General features: G+C 47.7%; 5 protein-coding genes across 5 annotated transcripts; 3 read left to right on the top strand and 2 right to left on the bottom strand.

Moving 5' to 3' along the window:
- Window positions 1-82: 82 nt before the first annotated feature.
- Window positions 83-1,219, bottom strand: L228DRAFT_248558 (60S ribosomal protein L27a). Its single transcript, XM_018332878.1, has 3 exons — window positions 1,127-1,219; window positions 624-822; window positions 83-323 (listed from the first exon to the last, which is right to left on the bottom strand). The coding sequence occupies exons 1-3, from the start codon at window positions 1,156-1,158 to the stop codon at window positions 105-107; spliced, it is 450 nt and encodes a 149-aa protein (XP_018187366.1). The 5' UTR covers window positions 1,159-1,219; the 3' UTR covers window positions 83-104.
- Window positions 1,220-1,539: 320 nt separating this feature from the next.
- Window positions 1,540-4,650, bottom strand: L228DRAFT_231360 (ATP-dependent RNA helicase CHL1; the record flags this gene model as incomplete). Its single annotated transcript, XM_018330565.1, has 8 exons — window positions 1,540-2,388; window positions 2,437-3,156; window positions 3,207-3,632; window positions 3,679-3,897; window positions 3,948-4,111; window positions 4,162-4,252; window positions 4,447-4,451; window positions 4,509-4,650. The coding sequence occupies 8 exons, from the start codon at window positions 4,648-4,650 to the stop codon at window positions 1,540-1,542; spliced, it is 2,616 nt and encodes an 871-aa protein (XP_018187365.1).
- Window positions 4,651-6,223: 1,573 nt separating this feature from the next.
- On the top strand, window positions 6,224-9,432 carry L228DRAFT_248557 (HCP-like protein). Its single transcript, XM_018332877.1, has 5 exons — window positions 6,224-6,482; window positions 6,576-7,371; window positions 7,423-7,542; window positions 7,599-9,080; window positions 9,150-9,432. Exons 1-5 carry the CDS (start codon window positions 6,382-6,384, stop codon window positions 9,159-9,161), a joined length of 2,511 nt encoding a protein of 836 aa, XP_018187364.1. The 5' UTR covers window positions 6,224-6,381; the 3' UTR covers window positions 9,162-9,432.
- Window positions 9,433-12,312: 2,880 nt separating this feature from the next.
- Window positions 12,313-15,015, top strand: L228DRAFT_283937 (hypothetical protein). The gene is made up of 3 exons (XM_018336162.1): window positions 12,313-12,826; window positions 12,895-13,016; window positions 13,088-15,015. The coding sequence occupies exons 1-3, from the start codon at window positions 12,559-12,561 to the stop codon at window positions 14,591-14,593; spliced, it is 1,896 nt and encodes a 631-aa protein (XP_018187363.1). The 5' UTR covers window positions 12,313-12,558; the 3' UTR covers window positions 14,594-15,015.
- Window positions 15,016-18,205: 3,190 nt separating this feature from the next.
- L228DRAFT_248556 (hypothetical protein) lies at window positions 18,206-19,466 on the top strand. Its single transcript, XM_018332876.1, has one exon. The coding sequence runs from the start codon at window positions 18,465-18,467 to the stop codon at window positions 19,095-19,097; it is 633 nt and encodes a 210-aa protein (XP_018187362.1). The 5' UTR covers window positions 18,206-18,464; the 3' UTR covers window positions 19,098-19,466.
- Window positions 19,467-20,701: the final 1,235 nt, after the last annotated feature.

Here is a 20,701-nt window from a genome sequence, read left to right as displayed (position 1 = left end):
AACCATATCGTTTCCGATCCAGACATTTTATTTAGGTCTTGCCTAGCTCATGATAAATTTTTATCGAAAAAGGAAACAAGTGGTGCAGCCTGATATTCCCCAATTTATGCAACCAACTCAACAACACCGCCAGCCTCCTTGATCTTGCGCTCAGCCTCCCGGGAGAAGTATCTGGCACGGACAACGATGGGGACCTCAGGGATCCGGCCCTTGCCGAGGACCTTGGCGTAGCCAAGGGGCAGGAGGTCGAGGACGGGAGCACTGTCGCTCTTCTTCTCGACGAGGTACTGGTCGCGCTTCTCAGCGGGGACGAGTGTCCAGAGCTAAACGAAGAAATCACACATGTCAGCCTTTCGTTCGTTCTCGAGTCTTTTCCGCATTGCGAAGACACCAAGCGTTGGGTATCCAGAGTCCAGTCCGCGAGTAAAATCGCCTGTCCCATGTCTGCATCAACCACCCAGAAGGAACAAGTATGACGTCCCATTCCTCTGCAACCAGATAACTGTTGGTTTGGTGTTCCCATGCGCTGTTGCATTATCGCAAAATCTCCTCCTCTTCTGGACTGGACTCTCCCGTTGCAATATTTTCGCTTCCTCCTCCAAAATCTAAATAATCTTACGCACCTTGTCGAGGTTGATGGTAGGGGCCCAGAATTGCTGGGTGGTCTTGTGGAAGTATCTCATTCCGACCTTTCCGAAGTAACCAGGGTGGTACTTGTCGACGTTGGTTCTGTGGTGGTGCTGACCACCGGCCATACCACGACCACCGGGATGCTTCCGGTGCTTGCCGATACGACCATGACCGGCCGAGACGTGACCACGGCTATAGAAGAAAAAACCATTAGCACAAGATCCCTCCTTGCCGCGGCATTCTTGCACTGATAACTATATGCGAACGGGATGCGGAGAGAAGAAAGTGAGAGAGATAGTGAGAGAACGATAATCGTAAACATCTGATGGGTATTCGGTCGTAATTGGAACATCGTGGGTTTGCATATGCTCGTTCATCGGCCGAAACTGGTCGTCCTGTACGCTTCCTTCGTTCTCTCGCAATCTCCTCCCTTTCTCTCTCCTCTTCCAGACGCGGAAACGACGATTCGTATCAAGCGGAAAATTGGGAGACGTACTGCTTCCTGGTCTGGGAGAATCTGGTAGGCATCTTGACGGTTACTACCTTGGCGTCGGAGGTTGGGTGTCGTCGCTGTCGATTTCGCGATACGTCAAACCACCTGGTGTTGAGGTTCGTCTGGGCGTGGGCCTGGCGCTCGCTTGGACAGGGCAAGCCCTTACTCAAACTTTATTGCTGCGCTCATCTTCTCTATTAGTCAGCAAACAGCCGGGTAAGCACTTGAATACCACAGAAAGTTTTTGAACGCGCAATTTGATTGGACTATGGGAAACCCCACAGATCTGAGAGTCGCCGGGGAACCTGAATACGCATAGATTGGCATGAATATTTGTTTAGTTGAGCGTGAACCCAAATTCAGTACGTAGCCAGAGTAGCAGTTTTGGAATTGATAGCACAATTCTTTAACTTTCATTAGATTTTCTTTGATCTAAAAAATGTTGACACGCTGCTCATCAACGTGTTAAAAGGCTTTGAGATTCCATCTTGAATTAGACCTTCTCGTATCCAGCCGGGCAGTTTACCTTGTATCCTATCCAAATTGAACCGCTTGTCCAGAAGGACTATGGCAGCATAGTCATTTTTATGACGAATCGCCCTGCCAATACTCTGATTGACAGCGCGCATGCAAGCATTCTCATATACTTCCCTTGCTGCCAGTTTGGCTTGTTCCTTACTCTCCCCCCTCTGCAAGGCGGATTGTTGAACATACTCAAGCTTGGCTTTCCACTCGGCACTATGCGCATTTGGAAATGGGAGACCGACCGCAATGACACCTCGTCCTAATCTATCAGAGAAATTGATTCCCTCGGACAATTTACCACCGACAACTGAAAAGAGGAGACCTCCTCTGCCATTTGTAATAGATGTAGAATAGCTCTGCAGGACCTCGTCAACACTAGCACTCCCTTTAGATTCAGTGAAGACTTCTTTGCGCGCCGACAATCTTTCCCAAATAGATTTGTTCGCGCCAATCTGCTTCTGCCACCGTTGAATGACACTTTCAAGGTATGCATAGCTCGGGAAAAATGCTACCACGCCGTCTGGAATTACCAGGCAAAGATTTAAGATTGCACGGCCCAATTCATCAATCACATTATCTTCCTTTCTCTTTTCGAATGTAAAGTCAAATTCGAGGCCGGAAGGCCCCTTGGCAACTGGCCATGCAACCAAGTTTTCAGAGGGGATAACATGGCCGCAAGAGAGTGTTTCTAGACGTTCCTTGGGAAGATAGTTGAACAGATGGTTCATGTAATCACTCATCTATAACGGTTAGTAAAAGGTCCGCAAGAGAAGGAAGGGGGAATCTACCGGTGACATTGTCCCACCCGCCAAGATGACTGCTCTCGCCTCCTCCACAACCTCTCTAAAATGATGTGTGGGGTCTAACAACATATACCTAAAGGAAGGCTCGCCATCTTCTGTTCTGATGAAGAAAATCCGTCCTTCCCCAGAAGGATTTGTCAACGCTAATAAGAAGGCTTGAAACTGACTCAGAGCTGGCATGGCCCTTTCCATATCTGTTGCACGGGAGCCTTTAGAGGGCTCTCGAGATGATGCCAGGTGCTTGGATTCTACATGGCCCGCCTGCTGCTGTTCATGCGAAGTGTAACCATCGACCTTACGAGCCAATTTGCTCTCATGTAGGTAATGGACTAATTTGTACAAGTTGATTTGGTCCGTGCCCTTGCCGGCCATCAAGTCGCTGAGCTGAGCAATACCGTCTTGGCCAGTGAGAGTAGCATCTTTTTTCTCGAGACATACCGTGATAGAGTCCATCAGTCGCACAACTTGAGTGACATAGACTCTATTCTTTCCCTTTAGTCTGTTTCGAAATTTCTGTAGGTAAATTGCAAGCTGTGTTCGAGCCCGTTTTAGCACGCTATGCGATATGGTTGTAGAATATATCGCGCTGATCGCATCCATGAGGTTGTGTGCTTCATCGATGATTACAACGTTGCCTTTCAAATTAATGTCAAGAGATTCTCTGGCAGATTTCTGCAGCAATAACGGATAAGGCAGCGTTATAATCTCCGAAAAGTCAGTTTCCAAGAAGCTTCCCAAGATGCAGCTGAACATACCTCGCTCGGCGGAATTGATGATCGGGACGCATAATAAGGGCAGATACCCAGCTTTTTACCGAGTACACCCATGTCTTCAATGTCCCGAACGTTGGCCATGACATGATCGCGAAACTCGTGTACCAAGACTTGATCTTCTTTCGTTGGCAAGAATGGACATTTTGACGCGCCAGGCTGTTGCAAATCCAAACATTTCTCATTGATCGCAGTGGGGCTTCGCAGCTTTGAGACAGCTGGATTGATGCATAGGTTCCTTCGCGAGCCGAGAGTGAGGTGACGAACTTCCTCCTCTAATTCCACCTGATTTTTATTTGCAGAAGCCGATTCAGAATTAGGCTCAGGCGGAATTCCAGCTGGTAACTTCACCCTTCGTAACTCTTCCGCAAATTGGGTTAGTTGCGAATGAGTTCTTGAGCAAAAGTATATCTATAATCTCTCAGCGGCGCTCATCTGAATACAACGTAGCAGCTACCTTAGGTCCATCATCAACATCCTCTTCATCTAGCCTCTTTTCGCCGATTGGCATACCAAGTCTCTTCATCAATTCCTGCGTGGTTGCAGAAAAGCCAGTCTCCGAGTTTTGAATTTGTACTGGATTAGTTTTCCCATTTTCCTCATCGCTTTCATAGTCGTCTAGAGCAAATCGTGCTTCAGGTTCGGTATCCGCAGTGTGTTGGGTGGATTCTATTTTCTACCTCTCTTAGCTTTCACATGGATTTTCAACTCAAGAAATATCCATACCCTTTTCTTGCGTACGATTTCACCATGCTGGTACTCCAATAATTGCCTTCTTTCACCTTCGCGGATTTTGTCAAGTCTTTCTTTGAGATCTGACAATTTCTGAGCAGCAGCTTCGCGCCTCCGCCTCTGGGCATATTCAACAATCCAAGACGGTTCATTTTCATCTAGCTCTGTTAGTCGAATCTGCCTCAGAGTAGAAAGCGATCAAACGTACCATTCGCTGTGCTCTCGTCTTCCTCGAACTCCTTGCGCTTATGATTGCGCAGCCAGGTCAAGGATCCACATATTAGACTCAAAGATTTCCCCTGCCAGGTCGATAATCAGCGACTAATGGTTCAAAATAATATTTGCGGGCAACATATATGCAATGTGCGCACAGCTATGACCCGCTTCAAATTCTTTTCGATTTGAATATTTACATGAGCTCTGACGTCACATTCTACAAAAGTCGCCGCAAATGATGTGACGTTGCAAATCAAAAGGGATTTGCATGACTTACAGTCCCTAGTTATTTTATGTATAAGTCTAACTGCATTGTATTCTGGTCCAAAAGGTACTCACCGGTTGGCGACTCAAGTATTGCAACCTTGCCATCTTCGAGGCAGCTATAGACCGCATTCATAAACTGCAGCTGAATTTCATAAGGTGTGTAGGGATGATGGAAATTCCTCGGGAGTACAGTGACCGTCTTCCCTTGTGCCATATTGATACTGACGCACACGATCTGGTTTATGTAACAGGGACACTTTCATCATCATTAGCATTGAACGACTTTTGCTTCATACTGGCCTAATATGGAATCCCTCTGGGGTAGAATTGTCTTTCGCGTGGGGCGCGTTTTCCCCTTGTCGCGTGGGATTTTGGTGCAAGCGGTTTAACCGAATCCGGCTGTTAGACTCAAGGTCTGCCAGCTGTATAGCGGTACTATGGTAAGCTCCTTTTTCAACCATGGATAAACCACTCGATCAGAGGATTCATGAAAACTATATTATATGGAATATGAATCTGTGAAGCAGTTGTTATCAAGCACTAAAATTGTTGGTTTCTATTTATGAATTCTCTATGCCTGAGCTACAGTGTTGACAGTTATAAATGTTCCTGGGAACACTCATTTGAATTACCTCAATCCGTCTCATAATATAATATGCTTCAATAAATTGCAAAATATGCCAAACCAAAAATAAATTAGGGTCACCATGGAACGGTAGAAAACCAGGAGATGGGGCGTTACAATCTCTGTCCCTTTGACTTGAGGAATATTTGGGAAGTCCTATGTGCTCTGGTTGATTATGTACAGAGAAGCTGCTTTCCAGTAATTCAAAGAAATTACATGAACGAGGCGCAGCAAATAATCATGACTGAGTCAGCTGAGAAATCTGTCTCAGGCAGCAAAGATTAACTTAGCTTCAAAGCAACACGCGGCACTTGAAACAGGTAAAGCTCCAGCGGAAAATCTCTAAGTATAATTATCCGAGTACGGTTTTTAATTTAGGGCGGAGAGGATTGTTCAGAAAAGGGGCTTTTAGTATTTACAATAGTTAACTACTTTTCCCCTTTAAACAGCGTCACGGCACTAGTAAAGGAGTTGAAGGACTGACCGTATAAGGTACTGTCAGTTGCAGCACATATCTACGATATCACAGTGGGTCCAGGCTTGCCGTAAGTCAGCAAAAGTAAAATTGTAATCGTCCCTTTTGCATTTACTCTACGAAGGGAAATCTGTACTAAAATACTGTTCATGATGGATTCCAGATGACGACGTGGAAATTCCGAGTGCTGGAAATGATAATTAAAAGTGACGGATGTTAACAATTTGTTAAGACAGGCAAATTCGAAAAGTGAAACAATACGGATTACTTAATTGAATAATGCATTTATACTTTTTCTATAGGGGACGTATTAAGTGATCGGTCCGTTCGTGATCGTGGCGGTTGTTTCGAACCCGCAGCGGCCTTTTCACCTCCGATAAAACCGTTGCGGTAAAACTTGAAAAAGCGCCGCCCCCAAAAGATCCATAACGCTGCTCTGCTCGCTGACTGACTGTGCCGCTCTGGGATTCTCTCTGGGCATAATTGAAGTCTTGCTCAGTCAGTCAAAAGTATCTTTTTGTCCTATGGTTCACGTTGATTTTCCCTGCTAGCGTCTATATTTACCATCTATTAGTCTAAGGAGGACGGAAGGGAAGGCAGGCTACAGGGTACGTTCCCCCACTATGTCGGCTCCGCTTTTAGCTCCTCGCTGGGAATGCAGAGCCCAGAAACACAGCCTCTGCTGGCCAACAATACAGCGTCCACATCCCATCGATGGACTTGGACGCCCTGTGGATATATAGCGAGCATCTGGGATGCTGGAGTGACGCCATCGTCATTGATCACGGATGAGAGCGCAGTTGTAACGCATTACTGACAGTTCCGTTACAGCCAAAAACTTCGGCATGAACGAGCGCTACGTTCAACCCCAGATGGGAGCAACCTTCTATCCCGGAGGGATTGATGATTTCTATATGCCCGAAGTCGTTTCGCCCGCTCCGCAACGGTATGGACATCTATTTCCCCAGTTATGTACTTGAAGAATTGTACATGATGTATTCCTCACGGACGCGTGTTCCTAATGGCTGCTTCGTTCCAGGATAATGCCCGAGGTGCCAGAAAATATTCAGGGCAACCTCGCCCATTTGGAGTTGGGAGCAGATAATTCGAGAAACTTTACCAGCGCGGCATCACCTCAACCTCCCCCACACGGTTTCGCGCAACCGCCTCAAACACACACTGCCGGCCGTGGATTGCACAAGGCTCCGTCGTGGCAAGTGCGAGGGAACGAGAGCTCCCAGATCCCCCACAGGGTTTCAAAGGAAAATCTTATCAGTTTACGCAGTCAGCAACAATCGAGACCATACGATCCTATCGACCTCCCAAGCTTTTCTCCTTTCCCAAAGCTACACAATCCTCCGCCCAACGTGCCTCCTACCGACGACGAGAAAGAGGCTATTCTCGAACGGGCTCGGGTGGCCGTTCTGGGCTCTCAAGATCCAGAAGTGCAGCTGGCATGGGCACAGGATGCGCTTACATACGTCGAGATAGCGGCGGAGAATGAATCGCGCCTGGCCAAGTACCAGCCTCCCAGGCCCGGGACACCTGAGGTTGAGCACCAACTACGTGTGGATGCGATAAACATCGTGCAGTTCTTAGCAGACCAAGGACATCCGCATGCTACATTCTTGCGAGGAATGTGGCTTGAATTTGGCAAGTTCGGTTTCCGAATGGATAAGAAGGAAGCTTTCCGTTGTTACTGTCGAGCCTCAGACGGAGGTTATGCCAGGGCAGAATATCGTATTGGCATGCAATACGAAAGTTCAAATGACGCGGCCAAAGCGGTACGCCATTACAAAAGAGGGCTCGATGCAGGAGACTCAGCCGCCACCTATGTATGTCTTTTAAACCACGTTTGTTTATGCAACTCTTCTGACAGAACGTAGCGTTTGGGAATGATGAATCTCTTCGGCCAGTATGGTGAGCCACGAGACTACGTGCTTGGTGTGGAGCGGATCAGATTTGCCGCGGAACACGCAGATGAAAACGCACCACAAGGTGCATATGTAAGTCTATTGCTTTCTGCCGCAGCAAATCACTGGCGATTACTGATGCAACATAGGTCTACGGCATGCTTCAGTCCCACTCTTTGCCCCAAGTTGTACTTTCCGAGACTACAATGCCACTCGACATCAACAATGCAAGGATTTATATCGAAAAAGCAGCTTACCTCGGGTTCTCCAAGGCACAAATGAAAATGGGCTCTGCTTACGAGCTCTGCCAACTGGGTTGCGACTTTGACCCTGCCTTATCCTTACACTACAATGCTTTAGCGGCTCGGCAGGGAGAAGCTGAAGCTGAAATGGCCATCAGCAAATGGTTCCTCTGTGGCTTTGAGGGGATATTCCAGAAAAACGAGGAACTCGCTTTCCGTTATGCGCAGCGCGCTGCTGGCGCGGGATTGGCAACCGCCGAATTCGCCATGGGATATTTTTATGAGGTTGGTGTTCACGTACCAGTTGATTTAGGAGAAGCCCGTGCCTGGTACGCCAAAGCGGCCGATCATGGAAACAAGGACGCGACGGCCAGGTTAGAGGGTATTTCCAGGTCTAAGACTCTGTCAAAGAAATATCACGAAAGTGTTGCACTGGCGCGGATCAAGTCTCAATATGGGACTCAAAAGCGGAGGGAGAGTGAACATATTCAAGCTTCCGCCACCCCTCCCGTACCGTTAATGTCCGAACCAGCCGTCGAAATGCCTGATCCAGCAAAAATGTCGCCGATCTCGCCATCCGCTCCCGCGGCTTCCTTCACTTACGGAATCAAACCACCAATTCGGCCAGCCACTGCAGCTCCTTACCCACTTGAAGATGGTCCACCTGCACCCGGAGTTCGGCCTGCAATTGGAGTTCACGGCATGTCGAGCCCCGCGATACGGCCTACGTCCGCTTTTGGCATCAATCCTAATCTCCGGCCTACCTCTGCGGCTACCGTTACTGGGGTACCTCCCCCAGCACCCTATATCGGAGGGCAAAGCCCTCGTGTCAACCCTCAGCGCCCCTTTCCAGTAATGGACGGTTCGGGCATGGGTCCGACCATGGGCAGAGGCCGTGGAGCTTACCCGCCAAGGTTGGGTTCTGCCGGTCCAGGAACCCAGCCATACCGCGGCTCTGCCGGTGTCGATCCCAGAGGTCGCCCCGGTAATAATACGAGACCGCCAATTGCCAGTGGCGCATCGGCGCCGCCAACAGTAGACATTGGCTATTCCGCTCCGTTGGATCCACCCCCGACCGAGCAGCGAAATAGACGTCGCCTCCAAGATCATAGCGAATCCCCACCTCTTTCACCTCATCCACAAGCCCAACGCCCACCCACAGACGACCGACGGACCCCGACCCGAATTGACTCTCCAGGACGACCAATACCGCCAATCTCCCAAGCGGCAGGCAAAACTCCTAGTCCCAAACCAGGCTCGGCCGCATTGCCTGCGCCGGCGAAGGCTTCAGAGAAGCCTGCAGCTTCAGCGTTGGCCAAGCCTCCAGGAAAGGGTCCCAAAACATTTGACGAAATGGGTGTGCCTGCCGTCAAAGACTCTGGCGAATGTGTAAGCCTCTGCCTCCTTTATTGTTTTCTTATTAGCATCAAAGAGTGGAAGTCCTAACAATTTATACAGACAATCATGTAGGATAAATCTGGAATGGTTTACTTCCTAAATCTAAAGGTTTGCGCGTTTGTAAGCTCTGCGATTTCGGAGTTGATATCCAAGGCGTCATCTGGTGCGGAGTTTGATTTTTCATGTCTGCATTACTACATCATTAAGTACCTTGCGGTGGGCATTTAATATATTCCATTTGTATATTCGCAGATATCCCATGACTTGCAACAATACATTAAACTCATTAGCCATCAATGTAAAGATATCTAATGATGACGTTAGCTATCATCTTATGGGGGGTTAATTAGAAATATTCCTTCATAATCAGCTTTCATGTAAACATGTGCATTGTGTCAACCCAATCGTATGCGTTAGTCCGTATTTGCATAAGTTTCTTCCAACAAAATATTGTTTGCTACGCTTTTGCACCACCTCTCCATCCTTCTTTTTGCTTCGGAAATCACTTCAACCGCATGAAGGTGTCATCTCTTGGCCTAGTTTCGAAAAATTGACCATGGCTCCACGTACCAAAGAAAAGACCGAAAAACAAGAGAAACCATCGGCAGATCAAGGTGCAGACCCCAAATGTCATGGAATCTCACTTATATCATATGTCCTCATTTCATACGTTACCTTCCTACGTGTACTCACACTTCTTAGCTGCGGATATGATCTTGAATTACCTACGTGAGTACCCCAAAAAGATGTGGAGAAGGAGCATGTGGGCAGGGTCCTTGTTGGGGAAAAACTGACAGGCGCCACTTCAGGAAAACAAAAGTATAAAGACGATAAATTTTAAAGTAATCATTGAAGAGAGAGTGCTTGACTAATTTTGAACGCCTATTCTCTATAGCCGGCCTTACTCGGTATGTACTGAAAGGAGCAGGACAAACGGAATACTTACAGGCCCAAGGCAACAGATATCTCAGCGAATTTGCACAACAAGGTTACCAAAGGTTCAAAGCCCGGTTGAATATGACAATGGTCATGGCTGATACGAAGTCGTAGCTGCTGCTGCGAAGACATTAAAAGAGCTGCATGAGAGGCAGGAAATTGTTGGAAAGGCAGCAGGTAAGTATGAGGACTTGATGGCTGCACTTGCGAGGAAGCAGGCACGCGGCGAAAGGTTGGAAATAACTGAACGCAGGAAAACAAATTGTGTACCATGCCTTGCAGGTAGGTATTCAATTTTGCTTGCTCATGACTTGCCCCGAGTCAACACTCTCCTCTAGGATCCGAACGAGTGCCTCAGCGAAGAGCAGACAGCTTCATTTGAGAAAAATATCGAGACAATCAAAAAGGAAATTTCGGAAGCCAAAGAGCGGGAAAAGTCGCTGAAGGCAGAACTTGCTACATTAAATGCTACAATGTCAACCAAGGACACTATTGAAAGGACGAAAGCCCTTGAAGACGAAAAGCAGCAGCTCCTAGAGAGGTTGGAGCCGCTTCGCGCAGGAAACATGCAGCCTATCGATGCTGGCGAAAGAGAAAAAATCAACAAAGAATTGGCTAAGCTCATGCGCAGCTTTCGCTCGAGGAGAAAGGCCGCAAAAGAGCTTTGGAAAATACTTTCTGATGCAGTCCCGGAGGGCACAACTAAAAATGAGCTTTGGGTAAGTACTCTCCGGAGTGGCTACGCACCCAAAGTGGGATTGTCGTCTGCGTTGTTTGGACTTGGCTCACAACATCGTTTCTTTGGTACATTCTGTGAATACTTGATTGCTCCTTGTGACCAACTCCTTGGGAGGTTGAGACACCGTTGTTTTTAGAAAGTACCCTTACCCTCAGGCTGACTTTGCTTAGGAGCGGCTGGGGCTTGAGGATGATCCGGTTGAGCTCCTGACTATCTAGATCCGAGGAGATCGCCCTGATGATCAGGAGAGCATTCGGTAGCTTCGATATGATGGTTAGTTGGGATGGTAGAGACAGTCCCTAGAGCGATAGGAAGCATATTTGACTAATTAAGCGTAGCGTTTTGGTTCGATGATGCTGCATTAATCTTGCATATTGCATGAATTTGCTCCGCAGGTCTCATGTTGGACCTTGCATTACCCATTTATTTCTCGCAACGATGAACGGAAGATTGTATGCTAAGATCCCGAATCAAGCTTTATTTCGAAGCGTGCAGCCACCATCCAGGCTGAATCAACAAAACGGCCCGCATGACGCTTGATGTGGATGGTATATGTAGACTCAATATTGGTTGTTTTGAGGTCATGAGGGAGCAGAGATGAGCATTCTTGGGCTACGGTAAGCGGAAAAGACAGCCGGCAAACTGATTAATGGTTTTCTAGGAGGGGTGGGCATATCGGATGCCCTGGGTCTGTGCTGTGTAGACCTTGGCTCTGGCTCCAAGGATTGACGTGATCCTCAGAACTGGGAAGGGAAGGGTCGCCGCGTGCCCAATAAGGTGTGATCACCTGGTTCGGGCATCCCCGTCCTTAGCCACCTGGAGGCGGTGCTCCGCCTTATCAATGATGATTTTCCCGGTGCCTTCTGTGCTAGGGATATTTTGTCGCATCCACGAGACTGAAGGTACGACATGATAACTATGTGCAAGGATACAAGGAGATGAATGCTATCGGGAAATTTTAGACATCAAATCGTCATTCCTCCCACGCAACACGCAACGCATCATCTGGCCAACTCCGCTCCTCATCATCCATGCAGTATTTACTGTAGAGGCTGTCGTCGGTCGTGCCTCGGAAATAGGCGGTTTTGACATGTACTTTACCCAACTCGGTATGGGCTTGATGGATGGTATCTGCGACTTGAAGAACGAACAGTCGTGCTCGAGGGTCCCCCAAAGAGATCGAGCAAGTCTTCAGCAAAAGGCTTGGGCGATAATTGAACGACATCACTCCATGAGCAAGGAGCCTTACTCATCATGGAATGAAGGTTTGCACATCAATCTTCTAGTAAAGGTAGGGGTTCTTTCTTAGAGTCCAAAAGGTAGCTGGGAACCTTTGCACCATTCCTTCCCTGTGTTGAGGTTCTTAACTTATCTCTCGCCAACTTGGCCCCCCCTCCCTCGCTCCAGTCGTTGGCTTTGCCGCCGGTAGCGACCCTACTTGGTAAACTGATTTCGCAATTTCTCGGCAGAATTACTGACGGGGTGGCAGCTTTCGACTGCAGCAACCGCGTACTTTTGTACTCATTGATCTGTCCCATTTCTATTCTCGTTGTCTTAGTTAACCCCAGCGAGCGTATTCACCGCCCTCTTCAGCACGAGATTCGCACCGGCAGCCAAACATCATCCCCCTGGAGAATTTAACCCTATCATTCGGCCACAACCTCCCTTCCGTCATAGGGGGTCTACCGAAGACCGCCGCTTGTCCGCATTAGCACCGACAACCTTTTTGGACCTGTGCAATAATAATCTCATCCCCACCACTGACCCACTGAACATACCCCGCCAGTGCATATCATGCCTGGCGCCGAGTCCATGGACCCTTTCCCTCAACATCCACCATCGACGCAACAACATACTCCCGGATATCAGCCTCAGGATCGCATCTCAGGACACATGCAGGCGAACGGAGTTGCCGTACCTGGAGACGGCAACGGCAACGGGCCTTTGGCTGTCCCGGCAGCGCCACCGCATACTCGCGTTGGCAACGGACACCTGCGCAATCCTTCGGGGATGGCGAGAATGGGTGCTTTTGATGGCCCAAGGAGTCCTCCAGGAACTAAAAGTAAGAGCCATTGCAATCAGGAACCATCTGGCCACGCTTCGATCCTGACTGACCTGCGTCTGTTTTAGACACGTCGCACGTTCCTTGCAAGTTCTTTCGTCAGGGCGCCTGCCAGGCCGGCAAAGCATGCCCATTCCTGCATTCTAATGATGTCACCGCCGATTCAGCTCCTTGCAAATACTTCGCAAAGGTATTCGCGTCCTGAAAATTCCCAGAAGCATGATCTCACGGAAAACCGCGCATACTGATGAATGATTACAGGGGAATTGCAAATTCGGTGCCAAATGCGCCTTGGCTCATATCCTGCCAGACGGACGCAGAGTGAACCGACCAAGCTTATCGGTTGGCGGAGCACATTTGAATCTTGGCGGTCGAGTTAACCCGCAGCTGTATCAGAATCAAGAGTCAGCCCTGGCCGGGTCACTTTTGGCGCAGCAAGCCAACAGATCGTATCCTTATGGCTCACAGTATCAGTTTTCTGGGAAGGACAATTACATTGGCCCTCAAAGTCCTCACGGCGTCGGTTTCGACATTCCCACAATCGACACCAGCTTCGCCTCACAGCAAGGTTCTGGAATAGGATCGCCGCGTGACGATGTACGCATGCCGCTATCTCCAGCTGGTAAAGGCTTGAGCGCCCTCGATGCGCCTCTTCCGGCGTCATTTGATAGCCAGGGCGTGTCATGGATGGCCAGGCATGGCCCGGTTGCCGCATCTGTGCCATCTAAATTTGGACTTGAGTCCCCGCCCTCGTCCTTGCCCAGCAGCAAAGTTGTGCCCACATCGGACGCTCTCAAGAACCTTCACGATTCAGCCTTTGGCGAGGATACGCGCAACCGATTCAACAGTGTAGCTTCATCTCCACCTGTTGGCAATGATGAGTACTTTTCCGCCCGGACTCTACACTCCCAGCGGCAGGCCAAACCAAAGATGGTCTCTGCCAGTCTGCCGCGCCCGGCTATCAATGAGGATTGGGACGACAATTTCGCCTTTGAGGAAGATTTGGTACCCAACAGTCTACACGAGCTCTTGACGCCGCAGGAAAAGATGCGCCGATTCTCGCGCACTGCCGACGAGGACCTGCGACTCAAATTTGGTGGGATTGGTGGAGCAATTGGCTCTCCTCCTGCTGATTCGAGCTATGTCGGCTCTCCAATTACTTCGAGTCCCTCTCGCTTTAGTGCGCTATTTTCGCGCCAGCAGCAGCAAAAGAAGGAAGAAGAGGCTGCTGGTTTTGCGTCAGGCTTTGGCCATGTAGGCTCGCCTCTCCGCAACTCTGCCTTCAACAACGGACCCAGCCCCAGTCTCAACGCCGTCAGTCGCCCGCAGTCGGGCGACGTGTCCCCGTACGTGTCGAGTTCTCCGCGCCAATCTTCCATGTCGATGATCTCTCAACAACTTCAACGTACTCGCCTCGGCGGTTCATCCGAGACTCCGCCGATTGGAGGCTTCCATTACCAGCGACACTCTTCGGGCAACCCGAGCAGCCGGCTGGACCGAGCGATTTCATCGTCTAGTATTGGCACGAGTCGCATTGACGAGGAGCAAGGCGACTTTGTCTTCTCCATGGAAGAAGAAGATGACAATAAGAGATATAGTTCCGGCTTCGGTTTCGCCGTCGGAGACGGTCGTTCGTCGCAGTCGTCCGGCCTTGCAGCCACTGGCCAGCGAAACGGAAGCACAAGCACTCTTGTTGCTGTTAGTCCTGAAGACACTCCCCCTCACACTGCGCCATCCCATGACAGCGACGACGCTGGCGCAGTTTGATCGCCCAAGTCTTCGAATCGACTTCCTTTTGTCTCTCTTAAGTATTGACAAGAAGCATGGCGTGCACAGCAAAAAATCCTTCAGCTTACACGACTTGATGACAGCTTTTTTCCTCCCCTCAATAAAAAAAAGTATATTTGGATAATTGCGATCAAAGCATGTGGCGTTCCTTGTCGTCTTTGACTTGCTGCTGATGGGAACGTCGTTTTTTATACTTTTGACCCTTTTTGCGTCACAACCACTCTACGCGTCCTACCATTTATATTTTCCCTTCCCGTTGGGCCACCCTTCAGCGTGGTTGTAGGAACGATTTATATGTATCAATCTACCCTTGCGTATTGGCATTGACATTTTTGTGCTATATTTTTTTCTTTTATTTTTTTTCCCCTTCTTCTTCTTTCCCCTGCATCTTATATACGGCGATCAAAAGAAATTGTACCATTTCCATATATTTTTCTTGGTATCCTTTATTTCATGTTTCGTTTTTTTGAACGCCCTTTTTTGTAGTAGTCATATCTTGCAAGCACCCTTATATACTTTTCTTCACTTTACTTCTCTTACCCGTTTCTTTTTCCTTTCCTTTTTCCCATTCTTCTCTTTGATTTGGACCCTTTTCTTTGTACCGCGCAAGCGAAAGATGATGGACATGACCATCCTCATGTCCCAAGTCAATTTTACCCTTTTACTTTCTTGACGTCAAAGGTTTTTTTTTTTTTTTTTTTTTTTATTATTATTTTTTTCCCCGTCTCAACACAGCCCAGCCGACTCCTGACAACGTCTCCTCTGGCTATCTTGTCAGTAAGTAGGCTTCCATTTGTATCTATGTATCCAACCTGAAATTTGTTTGATCTCGTTATCAGGCACATATGTTATCAAGATGTTTTACACTAATTCCAGAAGTAGTATTACATTTGTATTGAGAGTTCCTTTTCCATTTCCATTTAAATTTTTCCTAGTCCAATTTTCACTTATTTTCCCCCTGGCTTATTTTTTAACTATTAGGCGCAGAGGATAGAAGAATGACAAGTTTCATTTATTTACCTACACTTCTCTTTTTTGGGGATCTGCTTTCAATGAGACCATGATTATTAATACAAGGTGCATGAGAACGTACATTTGGTTGGCTCGTTTATTTCCTGGCTATATGGTGCCCTCGGTGGGGGTGGTTTTTTTGGGTTTCTTTTTGGCGGCCGAATGGCTGCAACAACGTCGATGAGGAGTGCGACATTGATACAGTGAATTGACCGTGGCGTTGACGATGAACTGGCAATGAATGACACTAACAAATTTATCGACAAAAGAGTTCCAAAAAGACGATGAGAATGACGAGATTTATGATCATGAGAGAAAGCCAATGCCGGCATGGACCGGCATCTCATGCATTTTTTTTTTTTTTTTTTTTGTTTTTGGAACTCCCGATCGAAATGCGGGTGCACGTATTATCCACTGTAATGCAAGATAATTAGCCTTTGCCATGCCGATGGGTCGTTCAGTCTCGGCAAATATCCAACTCCATATTATGCAAGTACTGGCTAGGATGCCTGTTGGCGCGCGAGGCCTGGAAGGTGGAATAAGATTCGGCTAACCGCACTTAGTCCCCGTAACGGTGGCTATTTAGTAAACAGTTTAAATAGTTAATCTAGCTAACAGCTTTTATATATATTATAAGGAGAATGTCTTGCCAGGAGTAAGCATTCTACTTTGTATTATAGGACCCCTAGCCATTACTTGTATATTTGATATATATTGGCAGACATATACCCATAGTAGTTGCTACCCAATTAGGCTCAGGTCTGGATCTCTGATCTGTGAGGGTTCAAGATCAAGCCAGTGTTTTCACCATCGTGTCCGAAAAGGGTTTACTAGCAGAACACCGTTTTTAAAAGTGGTGTTCTGCTAGTAAACCCTTTTCGGACCTAGTAAGGGGGGAGGCAGGGCCTTGGAAACACCAACAGTATTTGACGAACATGTAGCACCGGGGGATCGTCGGCATCGGGACCACCGAGCTTTTCAACCAGGCCAGGATCGGATGTCCCTTGCCATGATGAAACGCTACTAAAACAATGAATAAGTAGGCAACTACACTACAATAGAAATACTTGTTGCCTCATTTTAGGCGGCACAATATTGAAACGATAGCTGTATACTCGCAAGGCAAGGGTGTGTTTGACTAGTGGATGCTGCCCAAGGACTTCAACCAGGATAACAAAGTTGCTAGTGAGCAACTTTGACTAATAAGGGGAGATAGTTTTATGTGTGGTAGGCCTTCAATGTAGGTAGGCCGGAGAGAAACAGACTAAGTGTGCTGCAAAAGGGTACAAAAGGTTGTGCCCTAACTCCGTATCAAAGGGAAAAAGCTGGTGTCTATTCTGGCTTAGTTCCATCGATCGCGTGCTTACCGTACCTCGCGTGGTTCCGCGGCCGTGGTTATTGGTCTACTAGCGGGCCGTGCCGAGGTAGTGGACCAGACGTGGTGAGTTAACGCATCGGACACTGTCTTTTTTTTTTTTCATACCAATTCGATAAGTTACATTAGTCTCTGCAATGTGGTTGTGGTGGCTGTGTTAAGATTTTCGAGCACATGGCACCAGAATTTCCCCAGTGCCAGCAATATTTCTCCCCTCTTATCCCGGTCGCCCTAATGTTTTTCTTCGGACGTCGGCCCGTGAGTTGTGCCGGAAAGAGAGCTCCATTATTTCGTGGAGGTCTCATCCGCGCTAGTGATATAGCCACAAAAAAAATGATAGCTCACATGCATGCTTGTCAAGTTTCTCCGTCATATTTTTCCTCTCCGCTTCCATGACATGCAACATCCCTACCTACCTAGGTTCTTCACGTTGCTTGGATGCACAAATGGCCTGCCAATGAGGAATGCCAAGCGCCCTCGCATCACTTTTGAGAGAGACAATTATTACAGTGGCGTCAAACATTTTAAGGTTTCCGCTAACAGTGTATCCCGATCTTCTCGGGCGGGAGGATTGCTAGTGCTTGGCAACATGTATCAATCCCAATATTCACCTGTTGATAACCTTTTCGTGGAGGAGCATACGGTAAACTGGCGGGGAAACTATAGCCACACATCCTATCTATACATCCAACGTGTATTGTCAATGTGTTAATTATGAAAGAGAGTTGATGGAACGTCATGCATTGCAGCTGTGCACCGGTCCGCTAGGTGCATTCAAGTACTCGGCTCAGCCAACAATACGAGAGCACCTGATAGATTCATTTTACAATGCAGTACGCGAGTTCGATCTGCGTATAGGTTTCGCGAAGCTTGACAGATATCCTAAAGCCGAATTTGGGGGTTCCTCCGGTGAAGAATTTGGTGGCCTCGTCCTCAGGCTCTCCCCTCCCTGTCTCTTTTCTTTTTCTCTTTCTTTTATGATTACCCACAATTTCCAAGTTAGAAAAAGCTTGGGAGTCATATGCTGGTAAGATCATTTGATCCTGAAGAAATTGTAGGCATATCACATCGATAGGCAAGTGAAATGTGTAGAATACTTTGACAGGTTGCATAATTAGTTGCCATTGTGCTCGGGAGGCGGAGAGAGCTACCCCTGCAGCACAATTGCCATGGCGTGAGGCTAGACGCCGATCCAGCAGGCACAAGGCGGCCAAAGCTCAATTCACCGGGCTGACAAGTCTAGTCGCGTAGACCAGGTTGACTTCGCATGAAGCCCCAGTCGTTGCAAATTGCAACAAATCGACCAAGGAATTATTTTTCATCGCCAAACAGGAAGCCCAGAACGAGAGTCCCTTTTGAGGCGCCGCATTTCCGACCCGTAGATAAAAGCCTGGCAATGTTCCTCCAGAAATCTTTTCCAATTGCAACCCGGGAAACAGTGCACAATCTACCCACTTTTCATTTATGGACATTATGAACAGCTTTTCGGTCTTGGATGCCGACGGCACCGGCCATACTGAAGACACATCGTCACCAATCTCGACAGATTCTCCATCGATTCTTGAGCCCAATGCCGGCAATGATCTTGCAGCCAAATTTTACGATGCTTTTAACGACATCGCAAACGAGATGTCAATCATCAACGGCAAGCTCAAAAAGGTGAAATCGGCTGAAATGACCCGACAAATTGTCATGGCGATTGAAAGGCACGGCCGTGATCCAAATAAGGACACTGCCACCGCAGATGGTGATGGATTGCCCATGACCAAGCTCTGTAATTTCCTGGACAAGGAGAAGACCTCTGTCAGCCGATGGGTTCGTGCTGCGAAGAAATCTGGACACGTCCAGGAGCAACGAAAAAGTTCGGACAGGCGACAAAAACTTCTCTCCCTTACAGAATCCGGGTGGGAGCTGTTCGAAAGTTTAGCGCGCACCATCGCAGACAAAATAGAACCGGTATTGCGGCATCTTTCACCGAAGGTGAACTGCGAGATCTTTTTAGAAAATTTGGAGGAATTTGTTGTGGCGTTTCGTGCTGCTCGGCTGGATATTCAAGGTGAGAGAAGAGTAGTGTTTAAGAATGAGCAAAGCCATTAAGAATCACACAGAGAACTCGACGACACCGCTCGAAACGCCCGCGCAGACGCCTTCAAATACAGTCTATACTTCATCAGCTTCACCAGATACTGACGCAATAGCGCCAGCTGAAAGCCAACAAAGCATCTGTCTAGCCCATGCGGAGATGCTTTTTGCAGCTTTACCTGACCAATACTTTTTCTGTGGAGAACTCAAACTGTGCCGCTTTAAGAACCAGTACAGCAATATTCCCACCTCTCCTGTCGGTTGGGTGTTTCCACCACCTATTTCTGATATTTGGAATTTGGCGGACGAGATGCATGTGCGCTGTGACAATATTTGGGCTGTCGTGAACCGCGATGAGAATTCCACAATCGTCTCCTTGATATCTACCGACAGGGCCGCCCTGTGCAGCCAGCTGAAGAGTTTTACAACTTTCTCCGACGGCTTTGATCTCGGCATAACGATTGGGGGTTGGACTTTGCTGGAACCCATTGGGTACTCGAGACTGTACAACGCCGAACTTGTAGTCTTGTGGCTTTATAGTTCCACGACACCTAATCCTCTACCAATCTCATATACGAGGATCGATTAGAGGTCTTTGCTGCCGTTGCACCGGAATGAGTGTTGAAGGGAGAAAGCGCAAAGCGGCAAAGGAAAGCGGCGATTTCGGATTCTGCGATTCACATGACAAAGCCCAAAAGAAATCGCGCATGTGCCTGGTTTTGGAAGACAGCTTTGATCGTTGCAGATGTCATCTACAAATTTTTGAGAATTGGTAACGTATCGAATATTTTAAAATTGGGAAGGTGGATAAGACATTCTAATGTGCGAAGTCCAGCTATTGTTGTTCATTCGATCTAGCCTTGGATTCTTTATGCTTTTAATTATTTCGGTCTGTTACTGTTGTGGCGTGCTCAGTACGAGCAAAGAATGCCAAATCCTAATTTATACCCATATCCTCATACCTAGATTTAATTTCATCTGTTTTTAAGCTTGTCTTGAACTGCCAAGAATCGCGAAGACCAAATTTTGATATATTCCCTCTCCACAACAAGGTGTCCTGTTGCACGGACACTTTTGTCCATCAGAGTTTAGACATATCGGAGTACAGAAGTTTTCTTTTGCACCGCGCCATTTCGATAAAGTAATTTACCCATACTCAGATTTCGACATGGCACAGCGTCGCCTCACTTCAGGCTCCTCGTAACATAAAACATTAAAGTGGGGATTTTCTTTTATGCTATACCTACACCGATAGTATCCGATGCTATGTAAACAACCCATGTCCTTTTGGCTACGCCGTTTCTGACATCTGTCCACCCAATAACAAATTGTCTAGATATACAGCTATAATACAGCACGTGAAACGATTAAAGAAGAGGAGATGCGAATGAGACTGATGCGCTATGCTTGAGAGAAAGCGGCTTGAGAGCGGAGAGAAACGTGGCAGATACTCTGCAAAAAAAAAGGCAATGGGGGAGTGGTAGTGACATCCAAATATTAGCACCACCGAGCGTCAATTGGATGACAACGGCTTGAAGAGGACAGCGCAGATATCGAGTTGCAGACGTACTTGCATCGACAGATCTATTGGAACTGCGAACGATACCGTCAAAATGCGA

The sequence above is a fragment of the Xylona heveae genome, assembly GCF_001619985.1.
Source record: "Xylona heveae TC161 unplaced genomic scaffold L228scaffold_7, whole genome shotgun sequence".
Lineage (NCBI taxonomy): Eukaryota > Fungi > Ascomycota > Xylonomycetes > Xylonales > Xylonaceae > Xylona > Xylona heveae.
This window is presented reverse-complemented; position numbering and strand designations above follow the sequence as displayed.

Bases quoted from the DNA above. Each gene is read 5' to 3' on its own strand.
- L228DRAFT_248558 (XM_018332878.1), bottom strand. From the start codon at position 1,158: ATGCCTACCAGATTCTCCCAGACCAGGAAGCA. The intron at 823-1,126 runs GTACGTCTCCCA...TTTCTTCTATAG, and splicing joins TTCTCCCAGACCAGGAAGCA to CCGTGGTCACGTCTCGGCCG. The intron at 324-623 runs GTGCGTAAGATT...TTCTTCGTTTAG, and splicing joins CTACCATCAACCTCGACAAG to CTCTGGACACTCGTCCCCGC.
- L228DRAFT_248557 (XM_018332877.1), top strand. From the start codon at position 6,382: ATGAACGAGCGCTACGTTCAACCCCAGATGGGAGCAACCTTCTATCCC. The intron at 6,483-6,575 runs GTATGGACATCT...GCTTCGTTCCAG, and splicing joins GTTTCGCCCGCTCCGCAACG to GATAATGCCCGAGGTGCCAG. The intron at 7,372-7,422 runs GTATGTCTTTTA...GACAGAACGTAG, and splicing joins GAGACTCAGCCGCCACCTAT to CGTTTGGGAATGATGAATCT.
- L228DRAFT_283937 (XM_018336162.1), top strand. From the start codon at position 12,559: ATGCCTGGCGCCGAGTCCATGGACCCTTTCCCTCAACATCCACCATCG. The intron at 12,827-12,894 runs GTAAGAGCCATT...CGTCTGTTTTAG, and splicing joins GAGTCCTCCAGGAACTAAAA to ACACGTCGCACGTTCCTTGC. The intron at 13,017-13,087 runs GTATTCGCGTCC...GAATGATTACAG, and splicing joins CTTGCAAATACTTCGCAAAG to GGGAATTGCAAATTCGGTGC.
- L228DRAFT_248556 (XM_018332876.1), top strand. From the start codon at position 18,465: ATGGACATTATGAACAGCTTTTCGGTCTTGGATGCCGACGGCACCGGC.